The 15,043-nt window shown below is 32.4% G+C and overlaps 1 protein-coding gene across 1 annotated transcript; it reads left to right on the top strand.

Annotated features, from left to right (window-relative positions):
* Positions 1–2,338: 2,338 nt before the first annotated feature.
* On the top strand, positions 2,339–10,518 carry LOC114314115 (putative LRR receptor-like serine/threonine-protein kinase At4g31250). Its single transcript, XM_028260566.2, has 3 exons — positions 2,339–3,236; positions 8,055–8,726; positions 9,720–10,518. The coding sequence occupies exons 1-3, from the start codon at positions 2,516–2,518 to the stop codon at positions 10,388–10,390; spliced, it is 2,064 nt and encodes a 687-aa protein (XP_028116367.2). The 5' UTR covers positions 2,339–2,515; the 3' UTR covers positions 10,391–10,518.
* Positions 10,519–15,043: the final 4,525 nt, after the last annotated feature.

Genomic DNA, 15,043 nt, shown 5'->3' with positions numbered 1-15,043 from the left:
AACGCCATTGAGTTTAGGTACAAGTCGATGTGAAAGTCCGGGTCTGATTAACCATCGTATATCTGAAACCTCGGCATACTAAACCTTTTCGGGGCCTCAAATTTGTCCAATTCTACCGAGAACGGTGTCCTCGGCTTGACAAGAGAGGTCACCTCGGTATCTTGTCGCTTTCTCTGGAGGTACTCCCTCAGATCCTCCTTGGTTCGTCCAGGAGCTCGGCTATCTCCGGATTTCAGCCTCTTTGGGGCACTACTTCTAGTGTCATCGTGAGTCCTTTTGGACCTCCCTCCATTGGTCGTGTTGAAACAAAGTTCCTTCCCCTGAACATCCCGATGTTCTTTGGTGCAGGTTTCTTTTGTTCGACGTGACTTCTAGGATTCTCCATTCCCGATCTCCCGCGAAGACCGGTGAGAATGTCCCTTGGTCCCGCCATGCTGAGAGACTGCAGGAACCGTTTTTTGTTCCCCTTTCTAGGCACCTTTCTTGGCCGCTGGAATCAGCGTATCTTGTAGCGGGAACGGTGGCTGCATGACGTTGTTCTACATCATGAAATTGACGACTGTTTGCAAGTCCGCCAATTCGTCCGCCATTCCATTTATCTTGTCGTCCCTCCGCAGGCATCTATCTTTCCATACCTGGAGGTCATCCTCATTATAATACCCGCTCCAGTCCAATTTCTTCGGTACGCCGCCCTCCTGGCCGACGTCTTTTCCTTCATGATTCTTATCATGAGTCTCTTTGTTGCAGTTATCTTCTTCGACATCAAGGTCAATATGTTTCCCACTCTCAGTAGGGGTGTCATCCCCAACCTTCTCTTTCTGTCTGTCATTGGCCATCTATTCTCCTTCTTTCCCACAGACGGCGCCAAATTGTGTGAGTGATTTTCCGACCACGCTACCAACTCAGTATTCAGCTGGAGAGCACTAGCAGAATAGATGGCACCTGTCTGACCTGCAACAGAAAGAGAAGATTCCGGCGGTGGTTCGTCCACCGGGGGACACTCCGACGATCAAGTCAGTATATCTCTCACAGATAATCAATAGTGCTAAACTCACTATTCAGAATATAAATTGCGTACCTTAGACCCATGGGGGTGCCTCTCTTTTATAGCAAACTCAATCCTAGTCCCAATAGAAGCCTAGCTTTTATTGACTTAGGATTACTGCTAATCTTGGACTCCTAGTAAGATTAGGATAAACCCTCTAAGAGTCTTATCTTTACCCAGACTGAAGTCTTCTTCCATTCTAGGACTCTTGTCCTTTATCCGCTTATCTCGAATTCTGGTATTGCCGCAGAATACCTCAGCAGTGCCCCAAATATCTCGGCAAACATGATCTGCCCACGTAACACCTCGACTAACAACCTCGACCACGTGAACTACTCAAAAATATGTCCCCACATCAATACCAAGAAGACAATGCCTTAACCAGATTCCAGACATATCAAGCACAATCTCACGAACAAGAAAATATTAAACAAAAGTGTAATGATGTATGAATAAAAAATAAAATTATATACAATATATATATATATATAAAGAGTAATATGATAGATTTGTATTGAAATTTATTTCAAACTAAAAGATGTATAAAAAAGTGGCATTAGTATTCTAATAAAATGTTGTCATATCATTTTGATGGAATAATTTATAGTCCAACGGAATAGATAAAAACAATTACACAATTTTGTGTTGGAGTTGCAATCTATCACAAAATGAGTTACACCCCTTATATGAGGTAAATTATTAATAAATCATAATAGTTGAACTTAATTCCCATCAAATTCTAAATAATTTCTAGTAAAATTATCGCTAAAAATAATTTTTTATGACGCATTTTTAAATTTACATATTTCACTAAAAACTAATAATTAGTATTTTTTTGTTATAATTTTTATAAATTGTTGCTAAAATTTAGTAGCGTTTTTCTGTAATGAATTTTTTTATCGTTAAAAATTAACAATTAATAATATTTTTTTTAATATTATTTGATGAAAAATACCATTAATTATCATAAGACATGTTGGACAATAGGTTCGCCTATATCCCTAATATTTGTTCATTTTTTTTTTTCCCTTTTTTTCTTTTTGTCCCACATCCTAAATTATAATTTTTCTTAAAAACAATAAAGGAGTAATGTTAGACACCACACTAGCACAACAATTATTTAATGGCCGGCCAGAGACAGCTTTGTTAGGAGGACTTTGTCAATCTCACCACCCCAATTTGTCCCTTTCACTCTGGCCATTATTCCCATCAGTATTTCAGCCTGTCCTACCAACTCCATTCTCTTCTGTTTCTTTATCACACACACATTCACACACTCTGTCTCTCTCTGTCTGTTAGTTACTAATTTCCAAATGTCCCATCCAACCAAAACCAAAACCAAAACCAAAACCAAAACCAACCTCTTCCTGCCATATGCATCCTCTTACCTGCCTTGCAGTGCATTATACTAGCTAGACAAAAGTAGTTTCAAATTCTTGACCTACCAATACCATAATATACCAATCAATCATGGCATGTAGTAGTAATAGAAGTAGTAATGGGATGAGGACATGTTGGGTTAATAATCAGGTTCTAATTATTCTATTTATGTTGTTAAGTTGTGCTGTGGTAACTCTAGCAGCACCACCTGATGATACTGAAGCCAGAAAGAGCCTTATCAAGTTCAAAGAGTCATTGACCAATGACAGTGCATTAAATGACTGGAATGAATCCATCAGTCTGTGCTCCGGCAATGATTCAAATTGGAATGGTTTGCTTTGCTTGAATGACGTGTTTTATGGGCTGAGACTTGAAAGCATGGGATTGAAAGGTATGATTAATATGGAAGTACTTGCAGAGTTGCCGACTTTACGGAGCATAAGCGTGATGAACAATGACTTTGAAGGTCCAATGCCAGACATAAAGAAACTTGGAGGAATAGTGGGTGGTTCATTGCGAGGATTGTTTCTGTCCAACAACCGCTTCTCCGGTGAGATATCAGATGATGCTTTTGTTGGGATGCTGTCTTTGAGGAGAGTCTTGTTATCTCACAATGAGTTTATTGGCAAAATTCCAAACTCACTTGCAAAATTGCCTAAGCTTGCTGACCTTCTTCTTGATGATAACCAGTTTGATGGTCAATTACCTGATTTTGCTTCCAAGGATCTAAGAACTGTTAATCTTGCAAATAACAGATTTCAGGGTCCCATACCACCTAGTCTACAGGACATCTTTGCTGGCTCCTTTTCTGGTGAGTGAGTTTTCTCATTTTTATTTATTATTTTTATATTAAATAATAGTAAATACAACAAGCCATGCACCTTGTTAATTTTCCATTTTTCAATATCATTTGTTTTAGTTCTTATTTGGATTAACTTGTCTGGATTGTTCGGCAATACAGTGAGGGTGGTTTGGGATGTTATAAATAAATGTATTTTGATTTTTTTATAAAAAAAAAGGGTAAAAAAATAGAGAAAGTAGTTAGAAAAGTAGAGAGGAGATGTTGATAGATGTTGATTGATATGGCCAAAATAAGTGTACGTACAAAAAAAAATATATATTCTTTTAGTTTACCCCAAACACCTACTAAATAACTGCACTTTTTGAGTTTGAAATAAAGATAACATTATTGTGACTATTTTACAATCATTAACCTTAAAATAAATATTTTCATTTCACTCATGTAATGGAGCGGAACTTTTCTGTAACTCTGTTGTATAGAAATTTTTGGTCAAAAGTTAGTCTCTCTTGGCTAAGACGAAAAATTTATACTACTTATGACAGTAAATTCTCCTCCAAAGATTTTTATTTTTATTTTTAATTTATATATGATATTATGATAAAGTTCAATGATTCCTAACAAATATGCGAGAAATAAAACTAATACGCAAATGAAGATATTTGAACCACTAACCTCCTACTCAAGTAGGACAATCTGGCAAAACGAGCTAATCTTATTCAGATTTGGGGTACATTGCAGTGCCATTTGTAGACTAATCTTGGGATCATTTCCATAATTTTAACAATTCATTTAGTAGAGTTTGCTAAGAAAATCATTCATATAAAAAATTAAATTGATCGGAAATAAAATTATATTTGTTCTTAAAAAAATAGATGGTAAATGTGATTTGAGAAAAGATTACTTTTTTTTTCTTAAAACAAATGTGATCCGTTCATATAGCTGTGAATATCCGATTAATCTGATTTTTGACGTGAATGATTACCCAACAAATCTAACGAGATGAACGGTTCTAATCATTGTGAGCTCCCCAAACGGCATAGCATCCATTGAATTTGGATTTTTGGAATAGATTTGGTATCGAATCTAATCCATTGCCTTTTGAATGGGTCTTATCTTATATAAAGTCTCTCTCAGATACCATAGGAGCTAACTAAATCAAAGCAAAAAAGAACAAAAGCATACAGAGCCAGCCAGCCAGCCAGCATAGACAAGGTTTCCAAAGTTATGGATATATGTTGTTTTGTTCTGTTCTTATATTTAACACTCACACACGCCTGTTATTCATTTTCTTAACCAATTGTATTGTTTAGTTCTATTAAGAATATCAGAACAACTATCCCTTTTTTTCATTAGCATCACCTATACGATCACCTTATAAATGTTGGCAAATTATACTGATAGACCTTACATTTTGTCCTTTATGTCATTTTAATTTTTACATTTTTAATTGACTTAATGTTGAATCTTGATTTTAGATTTTGTATCAATTTAGTTGAATTGATTACAATTATTAGCATTTTTTATAAATTAAAAAAAAATAAGCACATAAATGTCGTGTCATATTTTTAAAAACAAAATTATAAACTTACTCAACTCAATGAATTAATTTCAACCAATTTAGTGATAATTTTTTAGAAAAACATTAACGATATTATTAATCGGACCAAATTGACATAAAATCTAAAATTAAGGGTCAAAATTGAACCAATTGAAAGTATAGGAGCCAAAATGATATAAGGTTTAAAATGTAGAGATTATAATTTGTGCTAATGTTTATTTACCGTTCTCAATGTTTTACATATATATATTTTTTGGTAAATTTAAATCACCTGTAATTTTCATTGTTGTTATCATTAGTAACTGGTTTTATTTTGGGAAAAATTCATTTCAATTTGATCTATTTGCACTTCACTTCGTATAGTTCAATAATAGGTAGAGTCTATTGTAATTTTGGACCAAAATTTGATATCAACACATTAATGACCAAACTATAATTTTTTTCCAAACATTATCTACTCTTTCCCCTCTGATAATACACTTTCTTTGCTAAATTTTCACTTAATTTTAAATTTAAACAAATATTAGCTCAATTTAACTTAAATTTAAGGCAAATAATACAATAATTTGTAATTTAATTTTTATAATAATGTGTATAATTAAATAAAAATATTAATTACTAAATATGTATTAATAATGTGTATAATTAACTTGATTTTTTATTATGTGTATAATTGGCTTTAGTAAGGATTTTGGATGTAAAAGTGAATAAATGATATTTTTATATCTTTAGGTTTAAAATTTTACTTTTTACTATGTTGGAAGACTTTTGTTGATCATTTTTCATTAGTTTAGATGAATTTTTTAGTGGAATGAAATAAAGCACTAGTATCCCAATGTTGTTACAAAATTTATATACTTAACATTATTATATTAAATAAGAATACTAGAAACTCAAAATTTAGAACTCACAATTTATACACAATTACATGGCAAGATATTTGGACCTTAAATGGTTAAGTTTGTAATAAATAAAAAATTGATACGTAATTTTCCATGTTATTATAGATAAAATTAAGGGACAATTTTTAAGGGTCTCAATGTCACTATAACATATAAAAATTTAGGGACCAAACAATTTTTTCTGTAAACTAAAAATTGGGTGAAAACAATATTAGGAGACCAATTCTTACTATCATGGGATTTGTCATTAAAAACCCATCATGAAAAGTATAAAAAATGACTTCTAGCAATTAAATTTTAAAAATGTTATTAATAAATATATTTTTATTTACAAAACAATTTTGTACAAATAAATGTTTACTTTTTTAGAAGAAAATTTTGGTCCCAAAAGGTTATTCATCACTAAATATCTAATTTTGTCACTAAAAATATAATATTAACACTTTTAGTTTCTAAAATATTCAATTCTGAAAAAATGATTTTGCCTCTAATTTATTTATTTATTTTTTGTAAAATCTTAATTTATTGTAAGGTCTTTTTTTTTATATTAAATGTTATTTTTTACGTAAATATGATTATAGACCTCTCTTTGCCATGAATTTGTTTTCATCAAACAGATTATTTGAAGGATGATGTTATTTAGGACAAAATTAGATTCACTTTTTAAATTTAATAATGTAAGAATCTACTTAGAATAGGTTAAGCAACTTTCTCTCTCATATTTTTTTTAATTATTAACCAATCATCTTATATATAAGTCATCATTGAGTCTGTAAAATGAACAAATTGAAAAATCAGATTTTCCATTCTTTATATGGCAAGATTTTCTTTCCCTAGTGTAAAAATTTCAATTACACTGTCATTCTACAAAATAAAATAAAAAAAAAAATGTCACCCACCAAAAAATAAAATAAAACCTATCAAAAGGCAGCTGCATTATTCTTTGGCCTTGTGGGTAAATGAGAGGATCTACATTGACAATATTTATTTAAGATACTGAGGCCCCGTTTGTTTGAGGTTATAAGAAGGGGATTGAGACTACTAATAACTTGGTGTTACTAATATCTTGTTTGTTTTGAGAAATGACCTTGGGACTACTAATACCTTGGTATTACTAATACCCTTAGAAGGGGGATTCATAGTGAGGAGGTAGAGATGGTATTAAAAAAATAGTGAGGGGATTAGAAATTTTTTTATTTTTTTTATTTTTTATATATTGGGAATTTTTTGTAAAATATTAATGTTTAATTTTTATATTTTTTTATTTGTTTTATTATTTTATATAAAAATAATTTAACAATTTCTCACTATTAATCCATTCACTAATAATCCCCTCACTATTAATCACCTTACTATCAATCCCCTCCATTCTGTCTCTAAAAACAAACGAGGCCTCAGGTTACATGTCTATTTTGATTTTTTTTTTATTAATAAGTCTAAATTTAAATTTTTTTGAACCAAAAAGATATTATTTATTCAAAAGAATACTTATTTGTTCCAAAACTTATTTATCTGTCTATTTATTCAAATGTCACTTATCTATGCACTTATCATCTATCTGTTAAAACGTCTCACTATCTATGTAACTTCTTATTCAAATGTCTAAGTATATGTACACATATCACCCATCTATTCAATCTCATCTACATAATCACTTTACTACCGCCAACTGCTATGTCGGTGACTTTCCGCCACTTTTTCAGCAACTTTTCCACATGTCCTTATTAAAACATAAAAGATTAACCTTAGGCTATATAATATATGGCCTCATATGAATAAACATTTCACCAATTAACCCTTTTAGTTATTTATTTATTTATTATTGTATAATTTAGTTTAAAACTATTTATTTTTTAAAAATAAATATAATAAAATTATGTGGTTACAATAATCAAAATTAATATAACTTTTTTATTTTTATTTTTATTTTTTTGGGTTAAATGTTCTTCCACACGTGAACTTACAAAATGAACAAAACTCAATTAGGAAATTCTAATATACATACCTCATGAAGCAAATATACTATATGCACCTCTCGTTATGTCATGTTTTTCTTTAGTTATGATTAATTTTCTTCTTTAGTTATGATAATATTTTAATTTTGATTTATGAAATCTTTAGTTATACCACACGTGATATTTGGTTATAACTTTTTTTATTTATTTTAATTATGACTTAAAAAATATAAAAATACGCCATTTTGTTCTATAATTAAAATGGGTATATGGCACACTGTTCACATCCTTTAGTCTCTCCCAACTCAATTGGAGGTTGTCCAAATTTTATTTATTTATTTATTATTATTTTCCCTCACTAATTAACTAGGCACCTGTCCATAATTAATGTATTTTTGTGTGAACTGAGCAGGGAACGTTGGCCTTTGTGGTAAGCCTCTGAAAAACAAGTGTAAGTCATCGAAGAAGTGGTCAGTCCTAAAAATGGTAATCATAATAGTGGTTGTGGGGGTTGTTGTACTAGCAGCCATCACTGTGGCTTTCTTCATATGTTGTGGCTGCCGGAGACGGAGACGGAGACGGAGCCATAACAAAACAACAACCCTGCAATTTGGGAAGTCAGCAGCAAAACTCAATACAAAGAAAGAGTTTGCTGATAATAATTACAAGCAGAAGCAAGAACAGCTGCAGGAAGAGGAGGAGGAGGAAGAAGAAGAAAACACAGATAAGAAGAAGAAGAAGAAGAAGAAGAAGGGGGGTGAACAAGGCCAGTTGCACTTTGTAAGGAATGGGAGGGAGAGGTTTAAGGTACAGGATTTACTTAGAGCCTCTGCACAAGTTCTGGGGAGTGGGAATTTAGGGTCTTCTTACAAGGCTATACTTCTTTCTGGGCCAACTGTGGTTGTCAAGAAGTTTAGGCATATGAGCAGTGTGGGAAAAGATGAATTCCATCGCCACATGACAAGGCTAGGAAGGTTGTCTCACCCTAATTTGCTCCCTCTTGCCGCCTTCTACTTCAAGAAAGAAGAAAAGCTTTTGATTACTGACTTTGTTGAAAATGGTAGCTTAGCATATCATCTCCATGGTAACCTCCTTCCTTCCTTCCTTGTACATAACATGCACCATATCCTATCCCATCTCTGCTCGCTCAAAATTTTACTCAAAAATCAAAATATATATATATATATATATATATATGTAAAGTATGTGATTCAGATTCATTCAAAATGTATATTCTATCATACAAAAGTTGAATCAAGACCACCTACCATTTTTCTAAATAAAATTATTAACATTTTTCTATGTTTCTAGAATTAATAGCATATTAGTGTAGGACTCGGTATATTATAATAAATAAATAAAAAATTCTCTACTCCTATATAAAATATCCTAAGAATGATGTGACAATGCCCCTTTTGTGGAGTTTTTTTTTTTTAAAATATTTCAAAAAAAGAAACTATTTAGATATTTGACCCGCTTTTTAAATTATTTGGGAAACCAACCTGTTTTTGAAATCGCATTTTGAAAATGCGATTTTGAAATTGAAATTGTATCGCATGTTGAAAATACGATTTCAATTGAAATTACATTTTCAACATGCGATTTCATCGTGTCATCATTTTCAATTTGCAATTTTAAGGTGAAATTACATGTTCAAGATGTAATTTCAATTTCAAAATCGCATTTTGAAAATGCGATTTGAAAAAGTAAGTTAATTTCTTAAATAGTTTGAAAAGTTGGTCAATTCTCTAATTAGTTTTTTTTTTTTTTGGAATATTTTAAAAAAAAACTCCCCCTTTGTGAATAAAAGTAATTTTAATGGGTGTTATGCTTTAAAATAAAATGTTCACATTGAGACACATTATTTTGCACGACAATTACAAATGAATTTTTTTAGTTGTATATCATTACTCATTTAAAATAAAAAAGAAAATAAAAAAAAAATGTTCTGATTGTATCACACGTGGAACCACAAAGGAGATAAAGGAGTTTAGATGAAATATTTCAGTGATATATATGTATTTAAGTCCTTTTTCTTTGTTTGTGTTAATGGTCTCTTTTTAATTGCCTAATTTAGGTAAATGTAGTCCCATCCAGCCGGGGCTTGACTGGCCAACCCGTTTAAAAATCATCAAAGGAGTAGCCAAGGGATTGGCTTACCTGTACAAAGAGATACCTAGCCTGACATTGCCCCATGGTAACCTAAAATCATCAAATGTGCTTCTAGATGACACATTCGAACCCCTCTTGGGAGATTATGCGCTTGTGCCTGTGATTAACAAAGAACATGCTCAAAAATTCATGGTAGCCTATAAGTCACCTGAGTTTAGCCAACATGACCGCACCACCAAGAAGACAGATGTGTGGAGCCTTGGCATTCTCATACTCGAGATGTTGACCGGTAAGTTCCCAGCAAATTATTTAAAACAAGGTAAAACTGGTAATGCGGATTTGGCAGTTTGGGTCAACTCTGTTGTGAGAGAGGAGTGGACAGGTGAGGTGTTTGATAAAGACATGAAAGGAACCAAGAATGGCGAAGGAGAGATGCTTAAGCTTTTGAAGATTGGAATGTGTTGTTGTGAGTGGAATGTGGAGAGGAGGTGGGATTTGAGGGAGGCAATTGACAAGATTGAAGAGTTAAAAGAACGAGATAGTGATGAAGACAACTCTTCTTATGCTAGTGAAGGTAACATGTACTCTTCTAGAGCCATGACTGATGAGGACTTCTCTTTCTCAGTCACGGGTTGAATTGCCATACAATAAGTCTAGGAATATAGAAACTGGTCAGACAATATTGGACACGAAATATGTATGGCTAGACAAGATTTTTAAAGTTTTCCAGTTCAACCAACAAATCTAATAAAATCTTATCAATTCTTCTGTACTTCATGTTTATTTCTATATTAGTTTCTTTGTTTGTAGCAGGACTGGCTAGGGATATAATGTTTATGGAAGTGAGTGGGGACAGGATGTGTATTGATAACTTTTCAATTCATTAAGTTTGAAGGTTTTGAGGCTTGAAAACTAAATGGTATTTGAAAATAAGGTTTAATTTTGAATGACATGTAGAATTGGACAGTTTGGCGATTGTTTCTTATGCGCATCAATGACATAAAAAGTCATGCGTTCTCTGTTGATCAGATATATGTGACTTCATGTGGGAAGAGAACTTACATTCTTTTTTGTTTCTATTTGATAAGAGTATTTTTGTTAGTGTTTCCGTTTAATATTTTACATGTACCTGTGGTTTGGTTTATTTCTAGCTAGATGGGGAGAAAATTGCATACAAATGAATGAGTTATAGATCTCTATCACAACCCAACTCACACCCTCGATTGACCGATAACCAATCATATTGGTTACCAAGGCCTAACCAAAGTTGACTTAATTTTGATTAAGAAGTTGATTTAAAAGCCCAATAAATAATGATAATATATAGAAAAACATAATGCAGTCGGAGAGTTGTCAAACCAACAATGCTTTGACTTAATTATCCAAATTCCAAACATATAAAAGTCAATATAAATGAAGCAACCATAAACAGAAGTACATAACATGCTATGTTGCAAAACATATATACCTAACTACATTTACAAAACTAACATCTTAATTATTCCATGATTCAAAAGAAGTGTAATAATGTATGAGGCATATTCTATGATATGTACAAAGAGTCTAAGGAGCCTCCTCAACGGTAGTAGAATGGTTTAAACAATGGGGTGAGCTAATAGGATAAGTGACTATATGTTGGTTTATTTTTCCTATGAAGGAAAATGTTATAAATGCGAGTGTGCCAGTAAGGATTGAAAAATCTTTATAGATTAAATTCAAGTTAATTATCAAGCGATTGCGTTGACGGTTCTTTTGTCTCAACAAAGAGGACTTCAAAATTGCCAAGTGTAGAGAAAAGAAAAATTAAAAGAAGAATGAGGGAGACGGAGAAAGACGATTGAGTGAACAATCAAAGTAATCATTACTTACCTCTACTCCTATGCTTCGAAAAGGAAGTGCATAAAATGCTTTGAAAAGAAAGTGCTGAAAATAAATACTTCGAACTATAAATCTATGTTAAACTACTCTTAAGATAAGGAAAATGACAAGAAATATTGAAATCAATTGTCTTTGATTTGAATTCTGGATCTTTACAATGTAACCATTAATGGCTATTTATAGAGAAAAAAATACAGCAATAACTACTTAGTAACTACCCATTTCTTCCATCTTCATTCTTGTCTTGCTATGTGTCCTTCCACTCATCCACTTTGTCCTTCATATTCTCCATCATCTCTATAACTTCTTTTAACTTCCAAATGAATAAGAGGATGCCACGTGTCTTGAAAATAATAATAATAATAATAATAATATTTTATGGTGCCAACATTACCCTCCGCGGCCTTTAAAAATGATGTTTACTTGAATTTTTGAAGGGCAGAACCAAGCACTTGACTAATCTGAGCAATAAAATGCTTCGAATAATATAAAAGTGCTTCGAATGATATAATAGCACCAATAAAATGCTTCGAATGATATAATAACACTAATAAAGTGCTTCGAATAAGTATGAAATTATGACTAGATGATCAATAACAAGCTTCGAATGTGGTATAAAAGACCAAATTCATCGTTCGAAGGTCTTGAGGCACAGTTTTGAAGGAACAACATCACCTCTCGAAGGTTGGAAGCATTGATATAGGATGATGATACTTACAATGAAGTTTTAAGGTTAGGCTTGACGCTTCAAATGTATCTTCAAAGCTTATACAGTTTCTAAGGTGAAGTAATCAACCTTCGAAACAACTCTTGATGCTTCGAATGTATCTTCAAAGCTTTATACAGCTTCGAAGGTGAAGTAATCAACCTTCGAAACAACTCTTGATGCTTCGAATGTATCTTCGATGCTTTGATTGTGTACATACAAATAACTGGCCATCAATTTGAAAAGATAAGCCATTCTCAACCACTTATTTAAATGCATAGGCTTTTCCTAGCCAAGTTCATGCATTTTAAATGGTCATCCCCTGTTCTTAGTGCTTTGAACTCATAAGAACAATTTGTTAATTTTATTAGCTATATCATCAGAATTATATTTGGTGTGATCCACAAATCCAAAGTAGATTTTGAACAACAAAAGTCATGGTATAGCGTGACCATGAAAATTCATATTTTTTGACACTTTGAAAAATTTCAAAAATTTTGAATTCATGAACAGTGGCTTGTTCATTATTCTTGACCATGTTTGGTTTAAAAACATGACTTTCACCGAATTGATTTTCATAATTCTTTGGCAAAGTGGGTTATTTTTCCATGTTAGCCACTAATGGCTTATGAAAATACCCCATCAGAATGTTATTTTCATGACTTGACTCTCTAAAAATTGGTTTTTGGACCCTCGAGCCATGTACGAAACATCATTCTTAGCCAAATTTGGCTAAAAAACATGCTCTTTCGTTATGTTAATTTCATAATTTGGCTCTTTAAAAACGGGCTCTTGAACCCCCCGAGCCATTGATGAAATCAACTCTTTGTTTTTGCTATTTTCAATCATGGAAAAATTCTGAAAAAATTCACCAATTCCGACCATTAAAGCCTCAGTTAAAGACTTGGTAGTGAGAGTTGACAACTCATCATTCCATTGGCAAATTTCCATATCAAGTTCATGAATTTCTCCAATTAAATCATGTCTTGTTTCTTCCACCAAATAATATTATAATGAATGGAAGTTTGTTTCACAAATAAAATGGATCTTTTCTTGAAGATCCAAAATTTTTTATTTACGCCAATAGATTTCATCTAGGCTGTTTGAAATGGACGAATCCAATTCATTTTTCATTTCTTACACTTGACGTCCCACTGGGCGTGCCAAAAATTGTTGGCTTATTTTTCCTACGAAGGAAAATATTATAAATGCGAGCGTGCCAGCAAGGATTGAAAAATCCTTATAGATTAAATTCAAGCCAATTATCAAGCGATTGCGTTGACGGTTCTTTTGCCTCAACAAAGAGGACTTCAAAATTGCCAAGTGTAGAGAAAAAAAAATTAAAAGAAGAATGAGGGAGACGGAGAAAGACGATTGAGTGAACAATCAAAGTAATCATTACTTACCTCTACTCCTATGCTTCGAAAAGGAAGTGCATAAAATGCTTCGAAAAGAAAGTGCTGAAAATAAATATTTCGAAGTATAAATCTATGTTAAACTACTCTTAAGATAAGGAAAATGAAAAGAAATATTGAAATCAATTGTCTTTGATTTGAATTCTGGATCTTTACAATGTAACCATTAATGGCTGTTTATAGAGGAAAAAATACAGCAATAACTACTTAGTAACTACCAATTTCTTCCATCTTCATTCTTGTCTTGCCATGTGTCCTTCCACTCATCCATTTTGTCCTTCATATTCTTCATCATCTCTATAACTTCTTTTAACTTCCAAATGAATAAGAGGATGCCACGTGTCTTGAAAATAATAACAATAATAATATTTTATGGTGCCAACACTATACCTAGAGCCATTTTATACCCATGGAGTTCTCCTTTGTCATAAGCATGTTAAACAATTTTTCCAAAATCAATTCATTTTCAACAACTAGTGCATAAATAACATTATTGTATCAAAATACTAGGCGAAAAGTTTCAGGAATAGAAAACTAAGGTCAATTGGCTTAAATTGTCATTCCAAAAAAAAAAAAAAAATGCTTAAATTGGGAGATCAAAATAATAATTTTTTTTTTTTTTTTTTTTAACCATAAGATGAGGAACCACAAGATGAGAAATAACATATTTAGTCTTACAACTCTTTATGGGAATCTTTCGAAGGATCAAAAGTTTATAAAGGAAGAGATCATTTCATTCTACTAGCTCTTGTTAGGGTTTGAGTTCAAACTAAATAATGAGGGAAGTGAATTTCTTGCAAGAATATGGTGACCACAATTGTAGGATAAGTGCTCTTATTCAACCAATAATAGAAGATTTGATTAAAGATGTAATCTTTAGTATCAAAGTTGACAACTCTCCAAGCCTTGATCGCTTTAATGGAAATTTTTTCAACGAAATTAGAATATGATAGAGGTATATTTAATGGTAGTTGTAAGGCATTTTTTTGCCTTAAGTAGAATTGTAGACACCCTATTTTTGACCGCCCTTAAGACTTGGACGCCTCAGGTTGATCACTCGATGATGAAAAGTTACGCTGTACAAATTGTGCAAGTTCCTAGCAAAAGAGCTTTGGTTTTCTAACTCCAGAGCCTAGAATTTTGCACCACCTTTGGACTAAAACCGTTTTTTTCTTTTTCTTTCAAAACCTGCATTTTTCCAAGCCTGACCACTCAGAGGCCAGCAGGCCAACAGGTGGCCACCTAGCCAGAATTTAGTGGTCGGCCGTCCCCTTCCTGGAAAGCCGACCA

The sequence above is a fragment of the Camellia sinensis genome, chromosome 10, assembly GCF_055761805.1.
Source record: "Camellia sinensis isolate YWXY chromosome 10, ASM5576180v1, whole genome shotgun sequence".
Taxonomy (NCBI): domain Eukaryota; kingdom Viridiplantae; phylum Streptophyta; class Magnoliopsida; order Ericales; family Theaceae; genus Camellia; species Camellia sinensis.
The sequence above is the reverse complement of the archived record's forward strand: the minus strand, read 5'-3'. Positions and strand labels throughout refer to the sequence as shown.

Bases quoted from the DNA above. Each gene is read 5' to 3' on its own strand.
- LOC114314115 (XM_028260566.2), top strand. From the start codon at position 2,516: ATGGCATGTAGTAGTAATAGAAGTAGTAATGGGATGAGGACATGTTGG. The intron at 3,237-8,054 runs GTGAGTGAGTTT...TGAACTGAGCAG, and splicing joins CTTTGCTGGCTCCTTTTCTG to GGAACGTTGGCCTTTGTGGT. The intron at 8,727-9,719 runs GTAACCTCCTTC...TGCCTAATTTAG, and splicing joins CTTAGCATATCATCTCCATG to GTAAATGTAGTCCCATCCAG.